This window comes from Notolepis coatsorum (genome assembly GCF_963971535.1).
Source record: "Notolepis coatsorum genome assembly, chromosome: 6".
Classification (NCBI taxonomy): domain Eukaryota; kingdom Metazoa; phylum Chordata; class Actinopteri; order Aulopiformes; family Paralepididae; genus Notolepis; species Notolepis coatsorum.
Window position 1 is genome coordinate 180,383,165 of NC_140170.1, and position 24,790 is coordinate 180,407,954.

General features: G+C 43.1%; 1 protein-coding gene across 1 annotated transcript in view; it reads left to right on the plus strand.

Moving 5' to 3' along the window:
* Window positions 1–24,093: 24,093 nt before the first annotated feature.
* LOC311229969 (calcium/calmodulin-dependent protein kinase II inhibitor 2-like) overlaps window positions 24,094–24,790 on the plus strand; it is a gene marked incomplete at its 3' end in the record, with an annotated part of 1,677 nt that continues 980 nt past the window's right edge. The window contains exon 1 of the mRNA XM_084316077.1: window positions 24,094–24,289. Coding sequence (XP_084172203.1) covers window positions 24,121–24,289 — 169 coding nt within the window. The 5' untranslated portion in view covers window positions 24,094–24,120. The remainder of the gene's footprint in view (window positions 24,290–24,790) is intronic.

The following is a 24,790-nucleotide window of genomic DNA, read 5'->3' on the forward strand; positions in this document are numbered from 1 at the left end:
GCATACAAAGGGCTTTACATTTGTAGGCATGATAGGATCGTGGATCTGATTGCAGACAGTGTCAGCTCCACACTCGGGTCACCTGCAACATATAAGCTGTATAAGCACACCAGTGTGAAGCCATAATTTATATGCTCAATCTGTGTAGGGACAATTCACTGTTAACAGAGAGGTTCTCATCCTAGAAGTTGGCTGCACGTTTGACTACAGTCTAGACCAGGGGTCAGCAACCTTTTTGACATGGAGTGCCTGTTTGAAATATAGTTGTAACTAGTGTGCCTCAACAATATTCCATGCATCGTACATTTTTTTTCTCATAATCAGGTATTTTTTATGATAATTTTTACATTATTACATCATTGTTATTGTTATTATTAACAATATTATTATGATGGTTGTATCAACCCTAAATATGAGTTGGGGGGTGTGTGTACTGTACGTGTGCTGTCATAGCTCCACCTACAGGCCTAATGGAGAACACCAGGAGAACACCAGGATATGAATGGAGGGTGAATGTGAGGTATATGTGTAAATAAGTTTTGATTGAACGCAAGACTACACTGTAAAAAAAATTATAATAATAAGTTACCAGAACTTAAAAATATTGAGTTCAGTTACTGTGCATTAAGGTTTTCAGTTTTCAATCCATAATAAGTTAACAGAAAAATAAGTACACAACCACATTATTTCAACCTAATAAAACTATGTTTATTGTCATTGTTTTTTTTTTGTTTTTTTTTTTTGTCTTTTTTCCCCCTCCATTTTCCTCCGATTTTCTCCCATCCCAATGTTAGTCGTATGCCAATTCCCAGTCCCTTCCTGATCGCTGCGCACTTACCCCCCACAGTCAGATCATCTGGGAGAGTGGAGGCTACCACGTGCTTCCTCCGACACACGTCCAGCCAATCACCGCTTCTTTTCACCTGGCAGCGCGGATTCTCATTGAGAGGGCGTAGCGTGTGGGAGGACCACACTATCCCCCTCACGTCCAATCCGCGCTTAGCAGGCGCCCCGACCGAACTGTAGGAGTCGCTGTTTACAACGACCCGGACCCACCCCGCCAGCTTCTCCCACCCTCTGATACAGCCAATTGTATCAGTGCAGACGGCCAGCCAAGCTGGTGACAACCCCGGAGCTGTGAGCTGGATTCGAACAGGCGAATCGAGCTCACAGCTCCGGGGCTGGTGACGAACGCAATCTCCGCTCGGCCACCTAACCGCTATTGTCATTGTTTTAAGAACACAAGTTGACTTGGTAATACTCACATTTTGAGTAAAAACAATTGCTTTTAACATGTGCAATGTTCAATGAAATAGAAAAATAAATAATACAATTTGTTGATTAATCACACTGGTCACAATGGTGACCGTAATAATGTTTTTGTTATAAGGCTCTGCAAATGTTACTGAATGATGTAGCAATGTATTTCCAGCTAAATTGAAATAATAAACAAATAAAGGGTCTCAATTAAATATGTGGTAGTAAAAAGATCCTGTGGGAGGATCTCAACAAGATAAATGCGACAACAGTGCAAAATATTTCACTATAACATTTATAAAAAAAAAATATATATATATATATATATATATTTTTTTTTTGTTATGCTGCCCCCTAGGGGTGCCTATGAAAATGCCCCCGTGCCTAGGGTTGCCTACCCCTGGTCTAGACTCTAGAGGAAGCCTTCACAACCTAAATGTTAAAATATCAACTGTTAGACCATACCATATCACAACTCGGCTACAACTGTAAACTTTTAGTCTTCATATTTGGAAGCCTGGGTCATGTCCATAAGTTGGGTGTTAGAGGCCTTCAGATGGCCTGTCTTCCAAAGAGAAGAGCCAAACAATTAGCAAGATATTGCTCAGTGTCAGCAATTATTGGCAGCCGGGCAATTTGGAGAAGACGCTGCTATCTGTACCCATGAGCTGTGTGTTGATTGTCAGGTTCATCATCCATGTGTGTGTGTAACTTTGGTTGCCATTGTCAATTTGGGCACGATTGTATCAGAATAACCCACAATGTACAAGTGCACTGATAATATTTGTGTCCTTTAAACATTGTCTTTATGTGGACATAAATAAAGATTCTAAATGTGTGTGTGTGTGTGTGTGTGTGTGTGTGTGTGTGTGTGTGTGTGTGTGTGTGTGTGTGTGTGTGTGTGTGTGTGTGTGTGTGTGTGTGTGTGTGTGTGTGTGTGTGTGTGTGTGTGTGTGTGTGTGTGTGTGTGTGTGTGTGTGTGTGTGTGTGTGTGTGAGTGTGTGTGCGTGCGTGCGTCTGTCTGTCTGTCTGTCTGTCTGTCTGTCTGTCTGTCTGTCTGTCTGTCTGTCTGTCTGTCTGTCTGTCTGTCTGTCTGTCTGTCTGTCTGTCTGTCTGTCTGTCTGTCTGTCTGTCTGTCTGTGTGTGTGTGTGTGTGTGTGTGTGTGTGTGTGTGTGTGTGTGTGTGTGAGTGTGTGTGCGTGCGTGCGTGCGTCTGTCTGTCTGTCTGTCTGTCTGTCTGTCTGTCTGTCTGTCTGTCTGTCTGTCTGTCTGTCTGTCTGTCTGTCTGTCTGTCTGTCTGTCTGTCTGTCTGTCTGTCTGTCTGTCTGTCTGTCTGTCTGTCTGTCTGTCTGTCTGTGTGTGTGTGTGTGTGTGTGTGTGTGTGTGTGTGTGTGTGTGTGTGTGTGTGTGTGTGTGTGTGTGTGTGTGTGTGTGTGTGTGTGTGTGTGTGCGCACGCGACCACAAGCTCTATTATATGATGATGACAATACAATTAATCTAATCTCATTTTGATCGGTTGCAAAGCATATATCGGCAACCATTTTCACACGGCTGCATCGTCAATTGCATTCTAATGAGCTGGACAGGTTTGTCTAACTATTGACTTTTTGCGATTTCATCTGCACACTTCCGTATTGGCTGCCTTATAAGGAGCTTCGGACGGGAACGCGCGTTCATGTTTCAGAGCGGTGAAATTCCTCATCGCAGCATCTCAGCTGAGACAAGTTTGAGTCATTAAGACATGTTCCCAGCACGTTGAGGACTCAGAGTGAACTTGTAATTGATTCTGTCTCAGTCGGTTCCAAGATAAGTCTTCCAAGTGAACTCTTTGGAAAATATTGGGGAATGAGACCCATTGATCTGTTTGTCCATCTTAAGGTCACAATCGATCTTCACCTGTAGATTGGTGACAGTTGGCTTCACAAAAAGTCCAAGGGGCCCCAAATCACAAGGAGGAGACACATGCGCATTGCTGGGACCAAACACCATAACCTCCGTTTTACTGTCATTAAAAAGTAAATACTTTAATGCCAACCATGCATTAAACATCTTCAAGGCATGCTAACAATGTTTTTTTTAACCTCTTAATGATCAGGCAAAAATGGGGCTAGTTTATTTAAATTTTTTGACCATTGCATACCCAAAGTAATTTGCGATTTATTATACTTTATACTTATAGCACATACATGCAGGGGCGTAGCTGTAGATTCTGGAGCCCATGAAATAATGTATTTGTGGGCCCCCAATCCATGCGAGCGTGCGTTAGCGCACAAGCAAAAAACAGCACCTGAACTGTTGGTGGGTGAGCCTAGTAAAGGATGTCGCATTACGTTCATCTTCAATGAATGGACCAATGCAATAGTCTACCAAAGGACCTTGAGTCACACTAGGCTGGGAACAACCCTGGGTCAAGTGATAGTAAACTGGACTGGACGGACAACATCGAGGCCCTCTACAGGAAGGGACAGAGCAGACTGTTCTTCCTGAGAGGGCTTACAGTAGGTCTTTTAATGTCTGCAGCAAACTGCTGCAGATGTTCTACCAGCCTGTGGTTGCTGGTGCCCTCTTCTTCGCTGTGGTATGCTGGGGGGGCAACACCAACACAGAGAAAATAAACAAACTGGTCAAAAAAGCAAGCTCTGTGGTGGGAGCGGACCTGGACAGTGTGGAGGTGGTGGGGGAGGACGAGGAGGAAGCTGTATGCTATCCTTGAGAACCCCTGCCACCCCCTCCATGATGAGCTAGCTGACCGCAATGCGATTCACGTTTAGCCACAGACTTATCCCCCCCCCCCCGACATACCACAAAGCGCTTCAGGCAGTCCTTTGTGCCGGTGGCAATCAGGCTCCACAACCAGGCAGGGCCAGGACGGGCCAACTGCCGTGGACTGGAGGAGCTGGGTTGTGGACTGTAACCAATTAATTTGATTATTTAACATCATGATTGGACTTGTTTCTTTTTCTTTTCACCACTTTTAGCTCTATTTTAGCCCTATTTTAGCTCTTTTTATCCCTATGTATTTGTCCATCTTGTTTTTAACACATACTAATAAGTGTATGTTATGTATTAACTGTTTCCACTAACTGTTTTTACTGTTTTTAAATTTCTGTTATGCTGTAATGGACATCTGAATCTCCCCTTGGGGATAAATAAAGGTTTTCAATTCAATTCAATAGCAGATCTTCTACCTCAGACACCACTACAGGTGGCTCAGTATCTGTGGAATCCTGTGTCGGAGCCTTTGTCCCTGACATTGACTGTCCATAGCTGCTTCCTCCTCATCTGTGCTGCTTTCATGGTCCTCAACTTCTTCTTGTACTGGTACTTCTGCCTCTTCACCTCTGCTCTCCTCGTTGGCTTACCTTGCTCGAGTATCCATAGTGTACATAATTTATCAAATGTCCTATAATAGTAATAACATAGTAGCCTACAGCTCGAGCTATCTCTTAATTGTTATAATAATAATAATTTGTATAGATATTTTCCAATTGCTCAAATCTAGCTATAGCTACTGTAACAACCTCAATTTAATGTGCCAGTGGTCAATGGTATTGCAATTACTGGAAGAACTAGAGTAACTAAATGTGAATATTACCTAAAGTTGTATTCAATCAAATTTATTTATAGGGCCCGACAACACACGTTAATGTCCCCATGGGCCGTACAGGTCTTCTTTAAACAAGTCAAGAAGAAAACATAACAATAAGTCAAGAACAGAACAAGAACACCATAAGGTCCAAACATTTTTAGATGAATGCAAATAAATGAAAGAATGCAAGCACTCCCAGACATACCCCACGCGAAGGTAAGGAAAAACTCACTAAAACCTAACAATAGGGAAAAAAGCTCCACAGGCAGTGTGGAGGAGAGAAACCTTAGAAGGGCCATTCAAGGGGGGATCTCCCTTCTTAAATGTTGGTGATAGTAGTGTTGCAGACGGACAGTTGGTAAGCATGCACTCATGTGTGTGGTGAAACACAGATGAGTGCATGCAATAGCAACTGTACAATGCATGGTAAGCATATTTAAAAATCTGTTTGTTAACCCCAAGGCCTGCTGCTTACCTCCCTCTCCTTCAACTGGGAGCTGGCCTGAGGGAAGGGGACAAGGGGTACTTGTAAGCCGCATTTGTGCATTAGAGCAGATGTGATTAGCATGTAACATTATACAGGTTAGGTTAGCTAGCCATAGCAAAAGGGCATAGCTGCTGGATACAAATTCACTGGGCTCATCTACACTCATCAAATTTTTTATAGTAACAGGTAGCTAACGTCAGCCACAAAATGTTGGCCAAGCTGTTATGGGCTTCAAAACAAGTTCTGTGAATAAATACCTTTCTTGTGAAAATACTTGGTGACTAGCTGTCGACCTCTTTTATTATTTTCCTCTTGCAATGCTGACGTTTTTTCTTTCGTTTCTGAGCTCCTGATTCATGAGCTGTAGAGGACATTTTCCTGTCAGTCTGACTCTGTTTAAGCTGCGCGCTGCGCGCTGCTGTGTATGGACTGAACCATGCAATGAAAGAAGGGAGGGGTGCTCATTCTGTCAAACAGAGTAACAAGCACCTGTTTGTTTCTTTTGTGACGTTTTTCTTTAATACAGGCAATTATACTTTTGAGTCAACTACATTAACTTACTTTAGGATAATAATAAAACCATATTAATAAAAAGATAATAAGGGCGGCTAAGTGGCGCAGTGGGCAAGGCGTGCACCACTAACGCAGGAGATGCTGGTATCGAGCCCAGCTCTCTGCGTTGCTACCGGCTTGGCTGGTCGTTCATACTAATACAATTGCCAGTATTAGAGGGTGGGAAAGCCGGTGGGTGGGGATTGGACGTTGTGGACAGTGACTCCTACAGGTCGGTTGGTGCGCCTGTACAGCAGAATCAGGAAGTATCGGGGGCAGCGTGAGCTTCCCACGCGTTACTCCTCGCCACTGAGAGATCGCGCTGTTCAGGTGAAAAGATGCGACAGCTGCCTCCTCGTGTACCGTAGGGGACACGTGATTCAAGGCTTGGTCCTCAATCACGTCCACTTCCATTCATTTCGCCTCTCGAGTCAAAACAAAGGACTTCTTCGCCTTCTTGTGTCACCTTCCCCCACTCTGAGTGCCCGTCTGGGATCGCTTTCGGATCAGACGCTCCATGACTACAACGGCGGTCAATCATTTTCGCCAGCGGTGACTGGTCAGTTCAGGACCGTTCACAACCGGACGTGGTCACTCATCAGAATGTCTTTTTCATCTTGTAACTCGAGATCCGAAGCATGCAATAGGTTGAGTGAGGTGACGATCGAAAGGCGGCAAATTAAACTTTTCAACAATGTATTGGTTGATCGGCAAAAAATGCAGCCCGGAGCCGGCAGACAAGTGCAAAGTGCAGCGACGTGGCATTTCTTTCAATGGCAGGTAGATCTGACTGTCATCTGCGCAACAATGAAAGGAGACACCATGTTCTTGGAGTATAGATTCTAGGGGGAGCAAATACAGCACAAATAAAATTGGCCCAAGAATTGAGCCCTGGGGCACCCCGCAGGGGAGAGGTGCTGTGGAGGATACACCGTCGCCCAGGCTGACACACAATCTTCTCTCGGACAAGTACGATCTGAAAAACTCCAGGGCTGAGCCTTTAATGCCAACCCAGTGCTCCAGACGGGGGAGCAGAATATCGTCATCCACTTTATCGAAGGCAGCTGTGAGATCCAAAAGCACCAGGATAAGAGAGTCACCAGAGTCAGTGGCCAAAATGATATAATTAAAAACTCTTAAGAGTGCAGTATCGGCACTGTGCAGTGCTCAAAAACCAGACTGGAAAACCTCCAGAATACCAAAGCAAAGACATTAATTGGACATGTACATTTTATTTATATTTTTGGAGAAAATCGGGAGCTTGGAAATAGGCCTGAAATTAGAGAGAGAGGCGTCCAGGTTAGGCTTTTTAATTAGCTGTTGCAATTGGTCTTCGATCATAAATCCCTTCTCCTGAAACTACGTTAAATTACTTTGAATGGTCTCAACGCACTCCATAACTATTTTGACCAGTGCAGCAAAATCCGTCCAGATCCAATGGGCATGTTTTTTTGCAATTAAAACATTCCTGGTTCTAATGTACCGGGGGGGGGGGGGGGGGTCGATAACTTTTAGGTTAGTTATTAAAAGCATTTGAAATCAAACCCAACTCCGGTCTCCCCATCGATACGGAGCCTACAACCACAAATAGAGACGTCTCTGGATGCTGTGGCGCGTCACACAATACAGCAACGATGTGGTTCCACGTCGGACCAGGGTGTCCAGGGAGGCTGCCATGTTCGCATATGAAAGCTGAGCCGCCCCGTGGGTACAGATCTCAGGAGTGGCAGCGTGAGTCCCCGGTTCCAAAAGAAAATGGCTAAATTGTCAGAAGTCATTAATGCATATGTTGTAAATGATGTTTGTTGTGACATTCTTTTTATTAGCAATCACAACTTAGTACAGTGCATAACTATTGTTTTATCTTTTGCTGACCTTGGTGAAATATCATAAAGCTGTCAATCGATTAAAATATTGAATCTGATTAATCGCATGATTGTCCATAGTTAATCGCAATTAATCGCATATCTGTTCTAAATCTACCTTAAACTTATCTTTTTCAAGTTTTAATACTCTTATCAACATGAGAGTCGACAAATGCTTGCTTTATGCAAAAAATGCATGTTTATATATTGCCACAATGAGAAATACTGTCCAGAATCTTCAAGTAAGTAAGATGTGCAAACTGCATTGTTAAAGCCCAACAAGAAAATAGCAGATGGGCATACCAATTTACTAACTGTAACATTACATAGTAATTATTACTAACACAGTAGTGTGTTGAATTTTACACTTGAACTATTCATCCCCATTTTTTGTTTAAGCAGCTATTTAACATGAACGAAGGTTATCCTATAACCCTAGTTATATGAGTAATAGCGAGCGCTCTGCTCTATTGGAACTATCCCTTTAACCATATTCTATAATGAAAACGTTCACCACGTGTACGCACCTGCCCACCTGCCTGACCACTCCCACATCCGCTCCTATATAAGCGGGGTCATGGCCATACTATCAGCTCCTTCCCCAGTTTTTCACCGCCGAAACGGAAGACCATGGGGTCCTCAGTGAGTCAGAACAGAGCGCTCGCTATTACTCATATAACTAGGGTTATAGGATAACCTTCGTTATATTTCGTTATAGCTTACGCTCTGCTCTATTGGAACACAAGAGCTGAGCAGAACGGAAGGCCGACAGATGTACCCGCTGAGGTCCCCTACAACCATCAGAATACCGGGGAGGATCCGGGCCCCCCCGCCCCCCCCTAGCGAGGGATGGGAGGGGGATCGGACCGGACTGTGCGAAGAGGGTTTAGCGCCTCAAAACGCACAGGGTGAGCAGACCGTGGGACTTACCTTTGTTTAGAAGGGCCCGCGACTACTCGGACGCGCATCCCACACGCCACCAGGGAACGGACGTGAAGCAAAAAAAACCTGTCATAGCCCCCAACATCGCGGGGTAGTGAAAAAAAAACTGTGGCAAGGCCAGAGGAGGTCCCACCACCAGGCCACATCCCGGGAGCTAAGACCCCCTGAAAAAAGGGGCCTGGTGAGGTCAAGGAGGCCGCAGCATCGAGACCCCACCAGACAGTCACTGGTGACACCACCCCCCACATCACCAGCATATCGGACAGGGCCTAAACCAGGTTTAGCAGGGAGGGGAGGGGTGAAAACAAATGGAGAAGGACCAACCCCCTAACATCGTGCAAAAGGTACAACACAGTATGGACCAATGCACGCCACTGTTAAGGGCAACTCGTGGTGGCATCTATATGACACACACATTCATGACATCAACCCCTGTGACGTCCAGCCCGACCTGGCATTTTCCCCCCGGAAAAGCACAAAGTCCTTCGGGGTACCAGAACCTGTCTGCGCCCCGGCGGACAACGGGTTAAACTGATCCGGTCCGGCGCGACCAGGACCAGTCCCGTGCCCTAGTCACGCCGCCGCCCCCAGTCCTAAGAGGGGGGTAGGTACGCATGTCGATCCAAAACATCACAGAGGGCGCCACCAAGACGGTCAGTACGCGAACGCACTACTCCTGGTGGCCCACCCAACGGGCGTGAGACCCCCCTGCCAATGTTTTGATCTACTCCGTCATCTCCCCCGGAGATGTACGTGAGCCGTCGAGTCTAACCTAGTGCACTGGCACTCGGTAGAGACATAAATCTCCTTCCCAGCCGACCGCATAAAGAAACGCAGTTTTTATGATGTTGGGCAACCAAGGCGCGCCGGACCCACAAAGCATATTCAATCATTGAAAAACACCCTGGGCCAGCGCTGATCGGTCTCGTAAGACCATACGCTGATTTCATAAAACAGCGTATATGCTCGCAAAGAACCCGAGAACAGTGACAGCGAATTTAGACCGGCGAACAAGAAAGAGCCTCACAACGTTTCCCCTTGCTGTCTGGGACGAGCAGCAGGGAGCCGGTCTAGAGACACAGACACAGGCTCACATACGACGAGCCTGGGAATAACAACCACCTCAATTCTGCTCTTTATGTAAGATTTTCCCAGAGAGACCACAACGTGAGTAAAACAATTGAAAAGGTTCATGTAACAATTGGACTAAGACTCTCTGAGGAGGAGGCTCTGAAACTCTGAGGAGGCTCTCTCACTGAGAGGGAGGTTCTGAAACTCAGAGGAGGCTCTGAAACTCCCTGAGGAGGAGGCTCTCAAACTCCCTGAGGAGGAGGCTCTGACCCAATATACACTACTGGTAGGGAGCAGAGTAGAAGACAAATTGCCTCTACTGCATTGCATCACCTATCCTTTACAATGACAGCGGTCTGTAGTACAGGCCCTGTAACTCACGGACATGTCTCTTGGCCAGCAAGAAAATGCGCCTGTGACGTTTTCAAATGGCCGGGGGAATCCCGTGTCCCACCTATCCTGATTTGGTGTGGGAGACAGGAAAATCCCCCCCCCCCCCCCCCCCATGTGACGCGAGAGAGAACACCCTCGACAGGGAGATTGATAGGTAGAAAGGCACAACATCTCGGCCAATCAGTTTCGTAAAGGATATAACTACTGTATATCCGGGGGGAGGTTTATTTTATCCACCACCTCACCCCTGGTCGACGCCATAAGAAAGCAGAGCCGTGACACCAGTTGCATGGCGCGCCAGATGACAGCACATACTTACCTGTAGAGTAAAAGCTTTACATCATGTACGCCAGCCACAGCCAATAACCTCGTTTGTGTAAAAAATGGGCTTTATCCACGGCTCTGGCTTATATGTGAAAAACTTGCCACCCGTTATTTTTATCATTACCCTTAAGCAAGAAAAAATATCAGATTAAAGAGAGGGACTCAAAGGGTCCTTGGTTCATATGCCATATATGTACAACTCAGTAAGCTAACACCCATACCAGTTGTGGACTCAATGCTACGTTTACCTAAACGTATTACATGAACACACACAACTCTCATCATACAATAAAAACCCCAAGTTCACCTTTACTCACGTAAGAAAGAAGGCTGTCTTAAGTAGAGAGAAGGACATAAGCCCTTGGCCAAGTGCTAGAAGTACAGGTCTTGCTAAATTATACACAATAGCAACCAACGCAATTTTTCAGAAAAAACTGCACAAACTCCAAGCAAGAAGGCGCCCCCAGCATTTGTAGCTGTGAGTTCACATAGCACATGTCGTATCCCCCAAAATGCAGTGAAGTAAACACACGTTTTGTTAAACAAAAACATTGTTATTAACCAAAAACATTCGGGGGGGGGAGGAAGGAAGAGTGGGGCATAGTGTAATGTCCTACCTGACCCCCGGAGGATGAATGGCCGCAACAACGGCTGGTCCACCATGTTGACGAGGCCTCTTGCTGGCGGGGCCAGAAGTGGCGACGACTGGAGCCTCGCTCCAGCATTTTGCCCACATCCTGCGGCCGGTCATGGCGCAGGCCGACGACATCTTCTGCCAGAGATGACGCCGAGTCAGAGTGTTCAGGGCCCGCTACTTCCCCACGGCTAACGCCAACGGTTTAGCACAAGCTAACAGCTAACTCCAGGCTGACGGTTAGCACCAAGCTAACAGCTAGCCTTCATAGCCCACCGTCAGCACTGACCAACGGCCAGCTACCGGCTAACAGCTAGCTCTTACCGGCCTACCGATAGCCACCGGCTAACGCACAGCAAGCTAACGGTTAGCATTCACAGGCCCACTGTTAGCTAATGGCTACTACTGAAGCTGTGTATCGTGAGGAATAGTGATGCAGGCCTAATCACTTCAGACAGCCGACTGCCTCTTTTTCAGCCCAAAGAAAAAAGGGCAGACAACACCCGTCCCTCCCACAGAACGGTGTTACCAGAGATACAGTGGCATCGGTAGCAAAGCTCCGTTTTATGCAGGCTGCTGCCATCTTGAGCTCGGGGATATTTTCCTAACGAAACACCAAGCTCGCATCGTACATGCCGGGAGCTTTTGTCTTGAACGCGTCCATAGAGCATCCCCTTTCAGAGACCCGGGACTCAAACCCTAGACTCGGAATCGGGGCTCCGAGGAAAACAAAGCTACGAACTCTCTGAGGAGGAGCACTGTGTTGTCGTGGGGCATCAAACAAGAATCCCCTCCATACCGCTATGGAGAGGCAACAAAGGGATTCTTGCTTGGAGCCGGCTGTTGTGCGGGGACGCAAGCTGCGCAGCTGCCCCTGCACAACTGACACACCTGAGGCCCGCGTCGCAAGACACCACCCGCCTTAGAGAGCCCATCAGCTCTCACAGCCGACCGCCTCTCGTAGCATAGTATCCAGCTGCATAGCCGGAGCACAACGCCGGCGGGGGAACTGCTCAGCGACGCGCGCCCCAAATGCAAAGCGCCGATGGAGGTCAGAATAATCCTCTAGACCAGGGCTATTCAACTGGCGGCCCGCGGGCCAGATCCGGCCCGCGGGATGATTCTGACTGGCCCGCCAAAGATTACATGATAATAAAAAAAAATTTAAAAAAAACTTTTTTTTTTAATATTTTTTTTTAATTTTATTTTTACCTTTTTCATGTCAACGTTAACACGCACAATTGAGCCAAAGGTCACTCAATTAATGACAGATTTCATTGATAAATTGAGGGAAAACTTGTTGATTTGATGAATTTGACATGTCCAGAGAATTGATGCATTTTGTGAGCAACCCATTTGCCAATGTAGCTGCTATTTCCACAAAAGGACAAGAGTTCCTTGCATCACTTCACATTGATGAAGGTCTCCTGCAACTTGAAATAATTGACATGCAAGCATCATCTGCTCTGAAGCAGGCACTTGAGAATGAATCCACCACAACATTTTGGATAAAGTGTATTCATGTCAAGACATTCCCCAAAATAAAAACGCTGGCAATATCTGTGCTAACAATGTTTGGCTCAACATACACCTGTGAATCCAGTTTCTCTCACATGAATGCCATTAAAACAAGCAACCGTGCCTCCTTGACAAATGAGCATTTGCATCACTGTTTGCGGGTAGCCCTCACTTCCTATGAACCCTCTTTCTCTGCCATTGCCCAGTCAAAGAAGTGCAATCGCTCTCATTAGATGTGTGTATGTAGGCTAGGCCTGTCTGCCCCCCACCCCCCTGATGTTTGAGAGTTAAGAGTGGACAATAAGTGCTAATAAGATGCTGTGATTTGCTGTTGTTGCACAGACATGAAGCACTTTTTCATAAGCTCAGCTGCACTATAAATGTGTTTTTTTGTTCAAGTGTTGACGTTAGAATGTTCAGATGCACATCATGCACTTGTTTGTTTTTTATTTTATTTTTATATTGAAATGTTGAAGAGGAGATGTTGCAGTTGTTGCACAGTCATAAATGAAGCACTTTTTGCAGGAGATGTTGCAGATGTGGCACATACTGTAAATGAAGCACTTTTTTTGAAAAGTATACTACTTTTGCAATGTAGTTAAATAAAAGTTGTGAAAATGTGGTTGCGTGTTGTGTCAAGTGTACATATATTCATAGCACGGGGAGGCGCTGTGGCAGTCCGGCCCCTGGCCCCTTGGGTTTCTGACAATGTGGCCCCCTGAACAATTTAGTTGAATAGCCCTGCTCTAGACTCTCCGGTGGTGACGACATTATCCTTTTTTTCTCCCGTAAATTAGTGCGAGAGGGAGAAACAAAAGACAATGCCAACACAGCTCCTATAACTAACTAACTACTTTAAGCGCTAAACTTGAAGCTGTGCTATACACGGACTTAATGGCGGTGAAAGTAGGGAAGGAGCTGATAGTATGGCCATGACCCCGCTTATATAGGAGTGGATGTGGGAGTGGTCAGGCAGGTGGGCAGGTGCGTACACGTAGTGAAAGTTTTCATTATAGAATATGGTTAAAGGGATAGTTCCAATAGAGCAGAGCGTAAGCTATAACGAAATATAACTATTTTGCCCCTTCCTCATCTCTCTTACCCCCCCCCCCTCTCCCTCTCTCTCTCTCTCTCTCTCTCTCTCTCTCTCTCTCTCTCTCTCTCTCTCTCTCTCTCTCTCTCTCTCTCTCTCTCTCTCACACTCTCACACACACACACACACACTCTCTCACACACACACACACACACACACACACACACACACACACACACACACACACACACACACACACACACACACACACACACACACACACACACACACACACACACACACACACACACACACACACACACACACACACACACACATACTTTTAGTCAGAAACAAATATAGTATCAATGAGAGTATCAATAATACACCCAAGTTAAGTCTAAAAAAAGAAAATAATCATAAAAATCTTTTTGAAAGAAATCATATATATATATTTTTAAACGTTAATCTCACAATAAAAAGATTGTGGCGTTAAAATAATTGTGCGTTAACGCGTTAATAACGCGTTAACTTTGACAGCAATAATCTCAACAGGTATCTTATTCATCTAAATCATAACAAGCTTCATACTTTTACTTTTGGTACATTTTATTGTATTGCACTGCACTAGTGCATCATTTTACTCTGTCTCTATTCTATTCTACTAACTATTTTATTGCACTGCACTATTGCTCTATTTTACTCTTTTTATTATTGTCTATTTTTAAAACTGCAATAGAATCAAACCATAAACATGTTGGGATGTTGGATCCTAATGTGAAAAACGATGTGATTTTTATACGTCTGCACTTTATGCCTATGTATTTTTTGCTGTTGTGAAGCACTTTGAGCTGCAGTTCCTGTATGAAAGGTGCTATATAAATACAGTTTTTTATTATTATTATTATTATTATTATTATTATTATTATTATTATTATTATTATTATTATTATTATTATTATTATTATTATTATTATTATTATTTTTTTTTTTTTTTTTTTTTTTTTTTTTTGATCTTTTTCCCCCCTCCATTTTCCTCCGATTTTCTCCCATCCCAATGTTAGTCATATGCCGATTCCCAATCCCCTTCCTGGTCGCTGCGCACTTACCCCCCACAGTCAGATCATCTGGGAGAGTGGAGGCTATCACGTGCTTCCTCCGACACACGTCCAGCCAATCAACCGCTTCTTTTCACCTGGCAGCGCGGATCCTCCCTGAGAGGGCGTAACGTGTGGAAGGATCACACTATCCCACTCAGGTCCTATCCGCGCTTAGCAGGCGCCCCGACCGAACTGTAGGAGTCGCTGTTTACAACGACCCGGACCCACCCCGCCAGCTTCTCCCACCCTCTAATACAGCCAATTGTATTAGTGTGAACGGCCAGCCAAGCTGGTGACAACCCCGGAGCTGTGAGCTGGATTCGTGACGAACGCAATCTCCGCTAAGCCACCTAACCACCATTATTATTATTAACATATATTGCACAATACACACATGCACGTTATGTGCTCATTTCATCATTCATGTCTTTTATATTCTACTAAAACTGAATCAAACCATAAACAAGGTGGCCTGTTGGGATGTTAGATCCTAATGTGAAAAACTGTGACTTTATATGTCTGCTCATTTTACCCTTGCTATTATTTGACTTATTTTTACTTGTATCTTTACGCCCCACTATCCGCTGGGTGCATACTGTAAACGTGATCATGTTTTGTAACAGATTACAGAAATTCAAGAAGCCTATTGGAACATGAGGTTCTGATATAATTTGATTAATATATCTGCATTATTTTATCCCACTTTATGCTTTGCTCTTGCTGCTTGTTTTACACAGATTCTGTCTTGTTTCTTACTGATGTAAAGCACTTTGAACTGCCATCCCCTGTATGAAAGGTGCTATACAAATAAAGTTATTATTATTATTATTATTATTATTATTATTATTATTATTATTATTATTATTATTATTATTATTATTATTATTTATTATTATTATTATTATTATTATTATTATTATTATTATTATTATTATTATTATTATTATTATTATTATTATTATTATTATTATTATTATTATTATTATTATTATTATTATTATTATTATTATTATTATTATTATTATTATTATTATTATTATTATTATTATTATTATTAGTATTATTATTATTTTATTATTATTATTATTATTATTATTATTATTATTATTATTATTATTATTATTATTATTATTATTATTATTATTATTATTATTATTATTATTATTATTATTATTATTATTATTATTATTATTATTATTATTATTATTATTATTATTATTATTATTATTATTATTATTATTATTATTATTATTATTATTATTATTATTATTATTATTATTATTATTATTATTATTATTATTATTATTATTATTATTATTATTATTATTATTGTTATTATTATTACATGAATACAGCAGTGGACTCCCTTGTCGACACGGTGTCCAGAGGGAGGCTGTTCTCACATGAAAGCTGAGCCGCTGATACGGATCTCAGGAGTGCTAGTGTGAGTCCCGCTTCCAAAGAAGCCAAGCTAGGCGTGTCGGCAGCCGCGGCCGCCCCTCCTCTATGAAAGGACGGACGACGCTGCGGGTACACGTATCCCGTTTCACCGTCCTTTCATTCCCTCCCGTCTGTAAAAAGATATATTCCGCTGATAAGCTTCGGCGTGAGAAATGATATCGTGATTTAATTCTCATCTGTTCTAGTCTTTTTATGTTGTTGTTACCACGGCTACGCCTGAACATGAGTGACAGTGAGACTATAATGAATGTGGGCCCAGGGCCGGGGGCTGAGGCTCCGCGGGGGCCCCCGGGGCGACGGCGACGCGAGGGCCCCACCGACACTTCCATGCCACCGTTTACCCCACAACGTGGAAGTATTTTCCATAACTCACTTGCTGACGGCGAATTATCCTGCTTATACCACGGCTCAATTGTCATTAATGCATATGTTGTAAACTATGTTTGTTGTGACATCATTACGAATCATAACTTGGTACAGTGCAGAACTATTGTTTTATCTTTCGCTGACCTGGAGGAAATATCATTACTAATCTCAACAGGTATATTATTCATCTAAATCATAACAAAAATAGACATTGGCAGTATTAGGGGGTGGGAAACTGATGGGTTTGGATCGGGCATTGTGGACAGCGACTCCTACAGGTCGGTTGGTGCGCCTGCGCAGTAGAATTAGGAAGCGATGGGGGCGGCGCCCCTCCAAAGCGCAGACCCCTGATGCTGAAAGATTGCGCCGCGCAGGTGAAAAGATGCGACTGCTGTTACCTCGAGTATCGGAGGGGACTCGTGCTATGTATGACCTAGTCCACATTGCAGCCGGCTTGTGGGAGGCAAGAAACAGCGTTCGAGATAGGGGAGGGTTGAATTGGATTATACAAAATTGGGATGGGAGAAAAATTGAAAATGGGAGAAAAAGTGGATACAAAAAAGAAAGTTTATACTTTTACTTTTGGTACTTAACATAGGCTTAAATCTACACAGAAAGGTGTCTCTTCTTGCTGAGGAGACTGAGGAAACCCTTTTACCGGTGCGCCAAGTTCTATGAATACTGGTGACGCTCAGCGTCTGGACGCCACTGCGGCCCTTGACCTCTTGTGGTGAAAGTTTGGGAAGGAGGCGAGTAGGTGACCACACACCTGCTTATGAAGGTAAGCGGATAGGGGTGTGGCCAGACGGATGTCGGTATGTAAAGGTACATTGTGGAGTTTTTATTCAGTGCTGTGCACGATGTGAGGTTAGTGCAAAATGACGCTGAGCGTCACCAGTATTCATAGAACTTGGTTATATACATAACCTTACGTTGTCATTAACCCTCTGAGAGCCACAGTCGGATGATCTTCTTCTACAACATGTGTCGTCGGGGCAACGGTGGAACGAACTTCCCACCACAGCCAGGACAGCCAAAACCTGCCCAATCTTCCGCTGTCAACTAAAAACGAATATATATATGTACTAACCTTTGTACTGTCTTCTACTCAGTGTTCATTTTGTCTATTTTACTACACTGCTCGGGGAGGGACTACAACACTGCTGGGGGAGGGACTACACTGCTGGGGGAGGGACTACAACACTGCTGGGGGAGGGACTACTACACTGCTGGGGGAGGGACTACTACACTGCTGGGGGAGGGACTACAACACTTCTGGGGGAGGGACTACTACACTGCTGGGGGAAGGACTACAACACTGCTGGGGGAGGGACTACAACACTGCTGGGGGAGGGACTACAACACTGCTGGGGGAGGGACTACAATACTGCTGGGGGAGAGACTACAACACTGCTGGGGGAGGTACTACACTGCTGGGGGCGGGACTACAATACTGCTGGGGGAAATACTACAACACTGCTGGGGGAGAGACTACAACACTGCTGGGGGAGAGACTACAACACTGCTGGGGGAGAGACTACAACACTGCTGGGGGGGAGCTACAACACTGCTGGGGGAGGTACTACACTGCTGGGGGCGGGACTACAATACTGCTGGGGGAGGGACTACAACACTGCTGGGGGAGGTACTACAACACTGCTGGGGGAGGGACTACAGCACTGCTGGGGGCGGAGCTACAACACTGCCTGGGGAGGTACTACACTGCTGGGGGCGGGACTACAATACTGCTGGGGGAGGGACTACACTGCTGGGGGAGGTACTACAACACTGCTGGGGGCGGGACTCAATTAAAGTGACCTTTCTTTGTGGCCATAAGTGTGGGCGTGTGCAGCATGAGTGAGTGCTTTCTCATGTTAAAGTGGCTGCTAGTGTGCGAGCGTGCACAGCGTGTGTGTTGTGTGTGTGCTAATGTGTGCTTGTGTGTGTAGGGTTCAGTGTTCTGTGACCCTCAGTGTTCATTGTTCAAGGCAAAGATGGCCGCCATGTGGCAACGGCGGTCTCCATTGGCCAGCAGAGTGGGTGAGTCATCTAGGCTTTATATGTCTATGGTATGGCAAGCCTACCCGTACTGAACCATCCCTACTGGTCTGTGGAAATTAGCCATAGGTGGCACTGCAGTAATGCAGAACATTCAGTGGTCCAACCGCGTCTATACTTTCCGTAGCCGCATTTCTGGCAGACGTTTCTGGTCATGTGACATGTGCGCCCAATAGCGTGACGAGCTGTGTCTTTGCCCATTTCCACGTCAAACAGCGTGCAAACTGCCTGGCGTTCTATTGCCATGCTCTAAGACAAACTCTAACCTTAACCAACTTCGAAAGAGTGCCTAAGCTTAACCGTCGAAAGAACTTGCCGTCACGCTCTAAGACAAACTCTAACCTTAACCAACTTCGAAAGAGTGCCTAAGCTTAACCGTCGAAAGAACTTGCCTAACCTTAACCAACTTCGAAGATTGCCTAAGCTTAACCAGTGTAGAAACTGACGTCGGCCAATCAGAGAGTGTCTGTCAGAAATGCGGCTACGGAAAGTATACAGGCGGTCCAACCACCCCTGAATCGGAAATGAGGAAGAAGCAGTGTCTTCTGGGTAGAAAACAGGCTGGGTTATCTGAATTTGCCTCTCGTGGCACGGTAGATGTTTTGACTGTATCATGTAGGATTGCACACTCTAGCTTTAATCTATTTGACTAAATTGCGTAGATAGGGATTGCACACTCTAGCTTTAATCTAGTTGGTTAAATTGTGTAGATAGGGATTGCACACTCTAGCTTTAATCTATTTGGCTGTATTGTGTAAATAGTAAAGTAGAGGGTAGTGAACATAGCCCAACGCATCACCAAGACCCCACTCCCCCCCCATCTCATCAATCTATGAGAAGCGGTGCTCACGGAGAGCACGGAACATCATCAGAGACACTTCTCACCCCAACCATGGACTGTTCACCCGCCTGCGGGGTACTCGCTCTGGGGCACGCTACCGCAGCCCAACAGGACCACAAACAGTTTCTTCCCCTCAGCTGTCAGACTTCTGAATCAAAACACTTAGCCCACTGCACCTCACTGTATACCTGTGTATATAACCCATAGCTTATGTAGACTTTATTTTAATTATAAATTTTTTCTCACCATCACACATTGTGCTAACCATTGCACTTTACTGTACAGTTTTATTTATATGTGTCTTATTGCAACTGATTGTTGATTGTCACATCCTGGTTGGGGGCGTACACAATCTTGTTGCACTGTCTTGTACTGTGTAATGACAATAAAGTGAATGTAATCGAATCTAATACTAGACTAGTGTGCATAATACTACTGTAGTGTGCATAATACTAGACTATAGTGTGCATAATACTAGACTATAGTGTGCATAATACTAGACTATAGTGTGCATAATACTAGACTATAGTGTGCATAATACTAGATTATAGTGTGCAACATAATACTAGACTATAATGTGCATAATTACTAGATTATAGTGTGCATAATACTAGACTGTAACGTGCATATTACTAGACTGTAACATGCATTATACTAAACTGTAGTGTGTATAATACTAGACTATAATGTGCATAATTACTAGACTATAATGTGCATAATACTAGACTATAGTGTGCATAATACTAGACTATAGTGTGCATAATACTAGACTATAGTGTGCATAATACTAGACTATAGTGTGCATAATACTAGACTATAGTGTGCATAATACTAGACTGTAACTGCATAATACTAGAGTATAGTGTGCATATTACTAGACTATAGTGTGCATATTACTAGACTATAGTGTGCATAATACTAGATTATAGTGTGCATAATAATAGACTATATTGTGCATAATACTAGACTATATTGTGCATAATACTAGACTATATTGTGCATAATAATAGACTATAGTGTGCATAATACTAGACTGTAACATGCATAATACTAGAGTATAGTGTGCATAATACTAGACTATATTGTGCATAATACTAGACTATATTGTGCATAATAATAGACTATAGTGTGCATAATACTAGACTGTATTGTGCATAATAATAGACTATAGTGTGCATAATACTAGACTGTATTGTGCATAATAATAGACTATAGTGTGCATAATACTAGACTATAGTGTGCATAATACTAGACTATAGTGTGCATAATACTAGACTATAGTGTGCATAATACTAGACTATAGTGTGCATAATACTAGACTATAGTGTGCATAATACTAGACTATAGTGTGCATAATACTAGACTATAGTGTGCATAATACTAGACTATAGTGTGCATATTACTAGACTGTAGTGTGCATATTACTAGACTATAGTGTGCATAATACTAGACTATAGTGTGCATAATACTAGACTATAGTGTGCATAATACTAGACTATAGTGTGCATAATACTAGACTATAGTGTGCATAATACTAGACTATAGTGTGCATAATACTAGACTATAGTGTGCATAATACTAGACTATAGTGTGCATAATACTAGACTGTAGTGTGCATAATACTAGACTATAGTGTGCATAATACTAGACTGTAGTGTGCATATTACTAGACTATAGTGTGCATAATACTAGACTGTAGTGTGCATAATACTAGACTGTAGTGTGCATAATACTAGACTATAGTGTGCATAATACTAGACTGTAGTGTGCATATTACTAGACTATAGTGTGCATATTACTAGACTATAGTGTGCATATTACTAGACTATAGTGTGCATATTACTAGAGTATAGTGTGCATATTACTAGAATAGTGTGCATAATACTAGACTATATTGTGCATAATAATAGACTATAGTGTGCATAATACTAGACTATAGTGTGCATAATACTAGACTATAGTGTGAATAATACTAGACTGTAGTGTGCATAATACTAGACTATATTGTGCATAATAATAGACTATAGTGTGCATAATACTAGACTATAGTGTGCATAATACTAGACTATATTGTGCATATTACTAGACTATAGTGTGCATAATACTAGACTGTAGTGTGCATAATACTAGACTATAGTGTGCATATTACTAGACTATAGTGTGCATAATACTAGACTGTAGTGTGCATAATACTAGACTGTAGTGTGCATAATACTAGACTATAGTGTGCATATTACTAGACTATAGTGTGCATAATACTAGACTGTAGTGTGCATATTACTAGACTATAGTGTGCATATTACTAGACTATAGTGTGCATAATACTAGACTGTAGTGTGCATAATACTAGACTGTAGTGTGCATAATACTAGACTATAGTGTGCATAATGCTAGACTGTAACATGCATAATACTAGACTACAGTGTGCATATTACTAGACTATAGTGTGCATAATACTAGATTATAGTGTGCATAATACTAGACTACATTGTGCATATTACTAGACTATAGTGTGCATAATACTAGATTATAGTGTGCATAATACTAGACTGTAGTGTGCATAATACTAGATTATAGTGTGCATAATACTAGACTACAGTGTGCATATTACTAGACTATAGTGTGCATAATACTAGATTATAGTGTGCATAATACTAGACTGTAGTGTGCATAATACTAGATTATAGTGTGCATAATACTAGACTATAGTGTGCATAATACTAGACTATAGTGTGCATAATACTAGACTATAGTGTGCATAATGCTAGACTATAGTGTGCATAATACTAGACTGTAGTGTGCATAATACTAGACTGTAGTGTGCATAATACTAGATTATAGTGTGCATAATACTAGACTATAATGTGCATAATACTAGACTATAGTGTGCATAATGCTAGACTATAGTGTGCATAATACTAGACTGTAGTGTGCATAATACTAGACTGTAGTGTGCATAATACTAGATTATAGTGTGCATAATACTAGACTATAATGTGCAGCATAATACTAGATTATAGTGTGCATAATGCTAGACTATAGTGTGCATAATACTAGACTGTAGTGTGCATAATACTACACTGTAGTGTGCATAATACTAGATTATAGTGTGCATAATACTAGACTATAATGTGCAGCATAATACTAGATTATAGTGTGCATAATACTAGACTATAGTGTGCATAATACTAGACTATAGTGTGCATAATGCTAGACTATAGTGTGCATAATACTAGACTGTAGTGTGCATAATACTAGACTGTAGTGTGCATAATACTAGATTATAGTGTGCATAATACTAGACTATAATGTGCAGCATAATACTAGATTATAGTGTGCATAATGCTAGACTATAGTGTGCATAATACTAGACTGTAGTGTGCATAATACTACACTGTAGTGTGCATAATACTAGATTATAGTGTGCATAATACTAGACTATAATGTGCAGCATAATACTAGATTATAGTGTGCATAATGCTAGACTATAGTGTGCATAATACTAGACTGTAGTGTGCATAATACTAGACTGTAGTGTGCATAATACTAGACTGTAGTGTGCATGATACTAGACTGTAGTGTGCATAATACTAGACTGTAGTGTGCATGATACTAGACTGTAGTGTGCATGATACTAGACTGTAGTGTGCATGATACTAGACTGTAGTGTGCATGATACTTGACTGTAGTGTGCATAATAATACTAGACTATAGTGTGCATATTACTAGACTATAGTGTGCATGATACTGCACTGTAACGTGCATTATGACTAATGGGAAGTGAAACACAGTGATGGGTCTATGGAGCTCCATCATGGGGCTACTAGCTCCACCATAGCCTATGAAAACACTGCCATCGTCTGGCCAGGTCTCAGCCTCAATGGCTATAATTGCCTGTTATAAAACCCGTTGGCAAAAAAAAAATGAATACATAAAGAGATTGGCAATAACACAAATGTTAATTGGATTCCAAATCGAATCCTCATGGTCTATCTGGGCATCCCTTGGTTGGTGCGCATACAGAAGGTCGGGAATTACTGAGCAGTGTGTCTAGAATAAATCTGTTTCGATGTGGTGTGGTGGTGGTGGTAGTGGATCCTGGCGACCGGAGCTGCGGTCCAGCGGGAGGTTCTCCGGGTTCGGTGCTGCACCACACAAACCTCCAGCTCGCCAGCGTGACGCGCTCCGAGACAGGTCTCCCTAGGATCCGTGTTTTGCGTCGCTCCTCCACTTTGCATTTCTCCCTCAGATTTTCCTGCAACGGGTCCAGCAGCCGCTCGGAACCAGGCGAAGCTTTTCTATTACATGCGCCTTTTTTCCCCCAAAGCAGCAGAGAGACACGCCTGGAACATTTGAATAATGTTGCCGAATCTCGCTGAACGGAGAAATTGAGGATTTCAATTTTTGTTTTTTTAATGTTTTTATTTTCTTTATTAATCACATTTCTGTTGCGCACAGACGGGCACACGTGCCTTCGAGGTAAACAACAGACAGCAGGGCTGATCGTGTCGAGCTCCCATTGTTTGCAGTTGTTTATTATTATTATAATAACCGAGCGGACCATACAGAAGACGTCGAGCTGTTCATCTGAGTTCGCGCGCCTCGCCGATAATAAACACGCGCTGGAAATGTCGGAGGTGCTGCCTTTCAACGAAGACAAAATGAGTCATTATGGAAATGAGGGCGACGAGGGACACCTGTCCTTCACCTGTCGCCTCCAAGACACCAACAACTTCTTCAACGGCTCGCAGAACAAACGCCCGCCGAAACTGGGGCAGATAGGCCGAAGCAAACGGGGTAATTATGATACTATTATGATTAAGGCGTTTATTCCAGTTGTTTTCCTGGTGATGTTCTCAACAATGCGCACATAGATTATGGATCACAGGGATGGCGCTCAACACCTTCACCTTGACACAGGCTACAGTAGAGAGAGAGAGAGAGAGAGAGAGAGAGAGAGAGAGAGAGAGAGAGAGAGAGAGAGAGAGAGAGAGAGAGAGAGAGATAGTATTCAGTGCACGTCTGCTAATCCATCCTGTATCTGTTTTTATATAATTCTGTTCGCATCACAACACAAGTTGGATGCGCAGTGCTGTTAAATGCCTCCTGCATGCTGGACATCCCATAATAATGGATGGATGGATATTGAGATTTATTTGGTTGATCACCTGATAATTGATTGATAATTAATTACAGGCAACATTGTGTGTGTGTGTGTGTGTGTGTGTGTGTGTGTGTGTGTGTGTGTGTGTGTGTGTGTGTATGTGTGTGTGTGTGTGTGTTTCTGCGCGTGTGTGT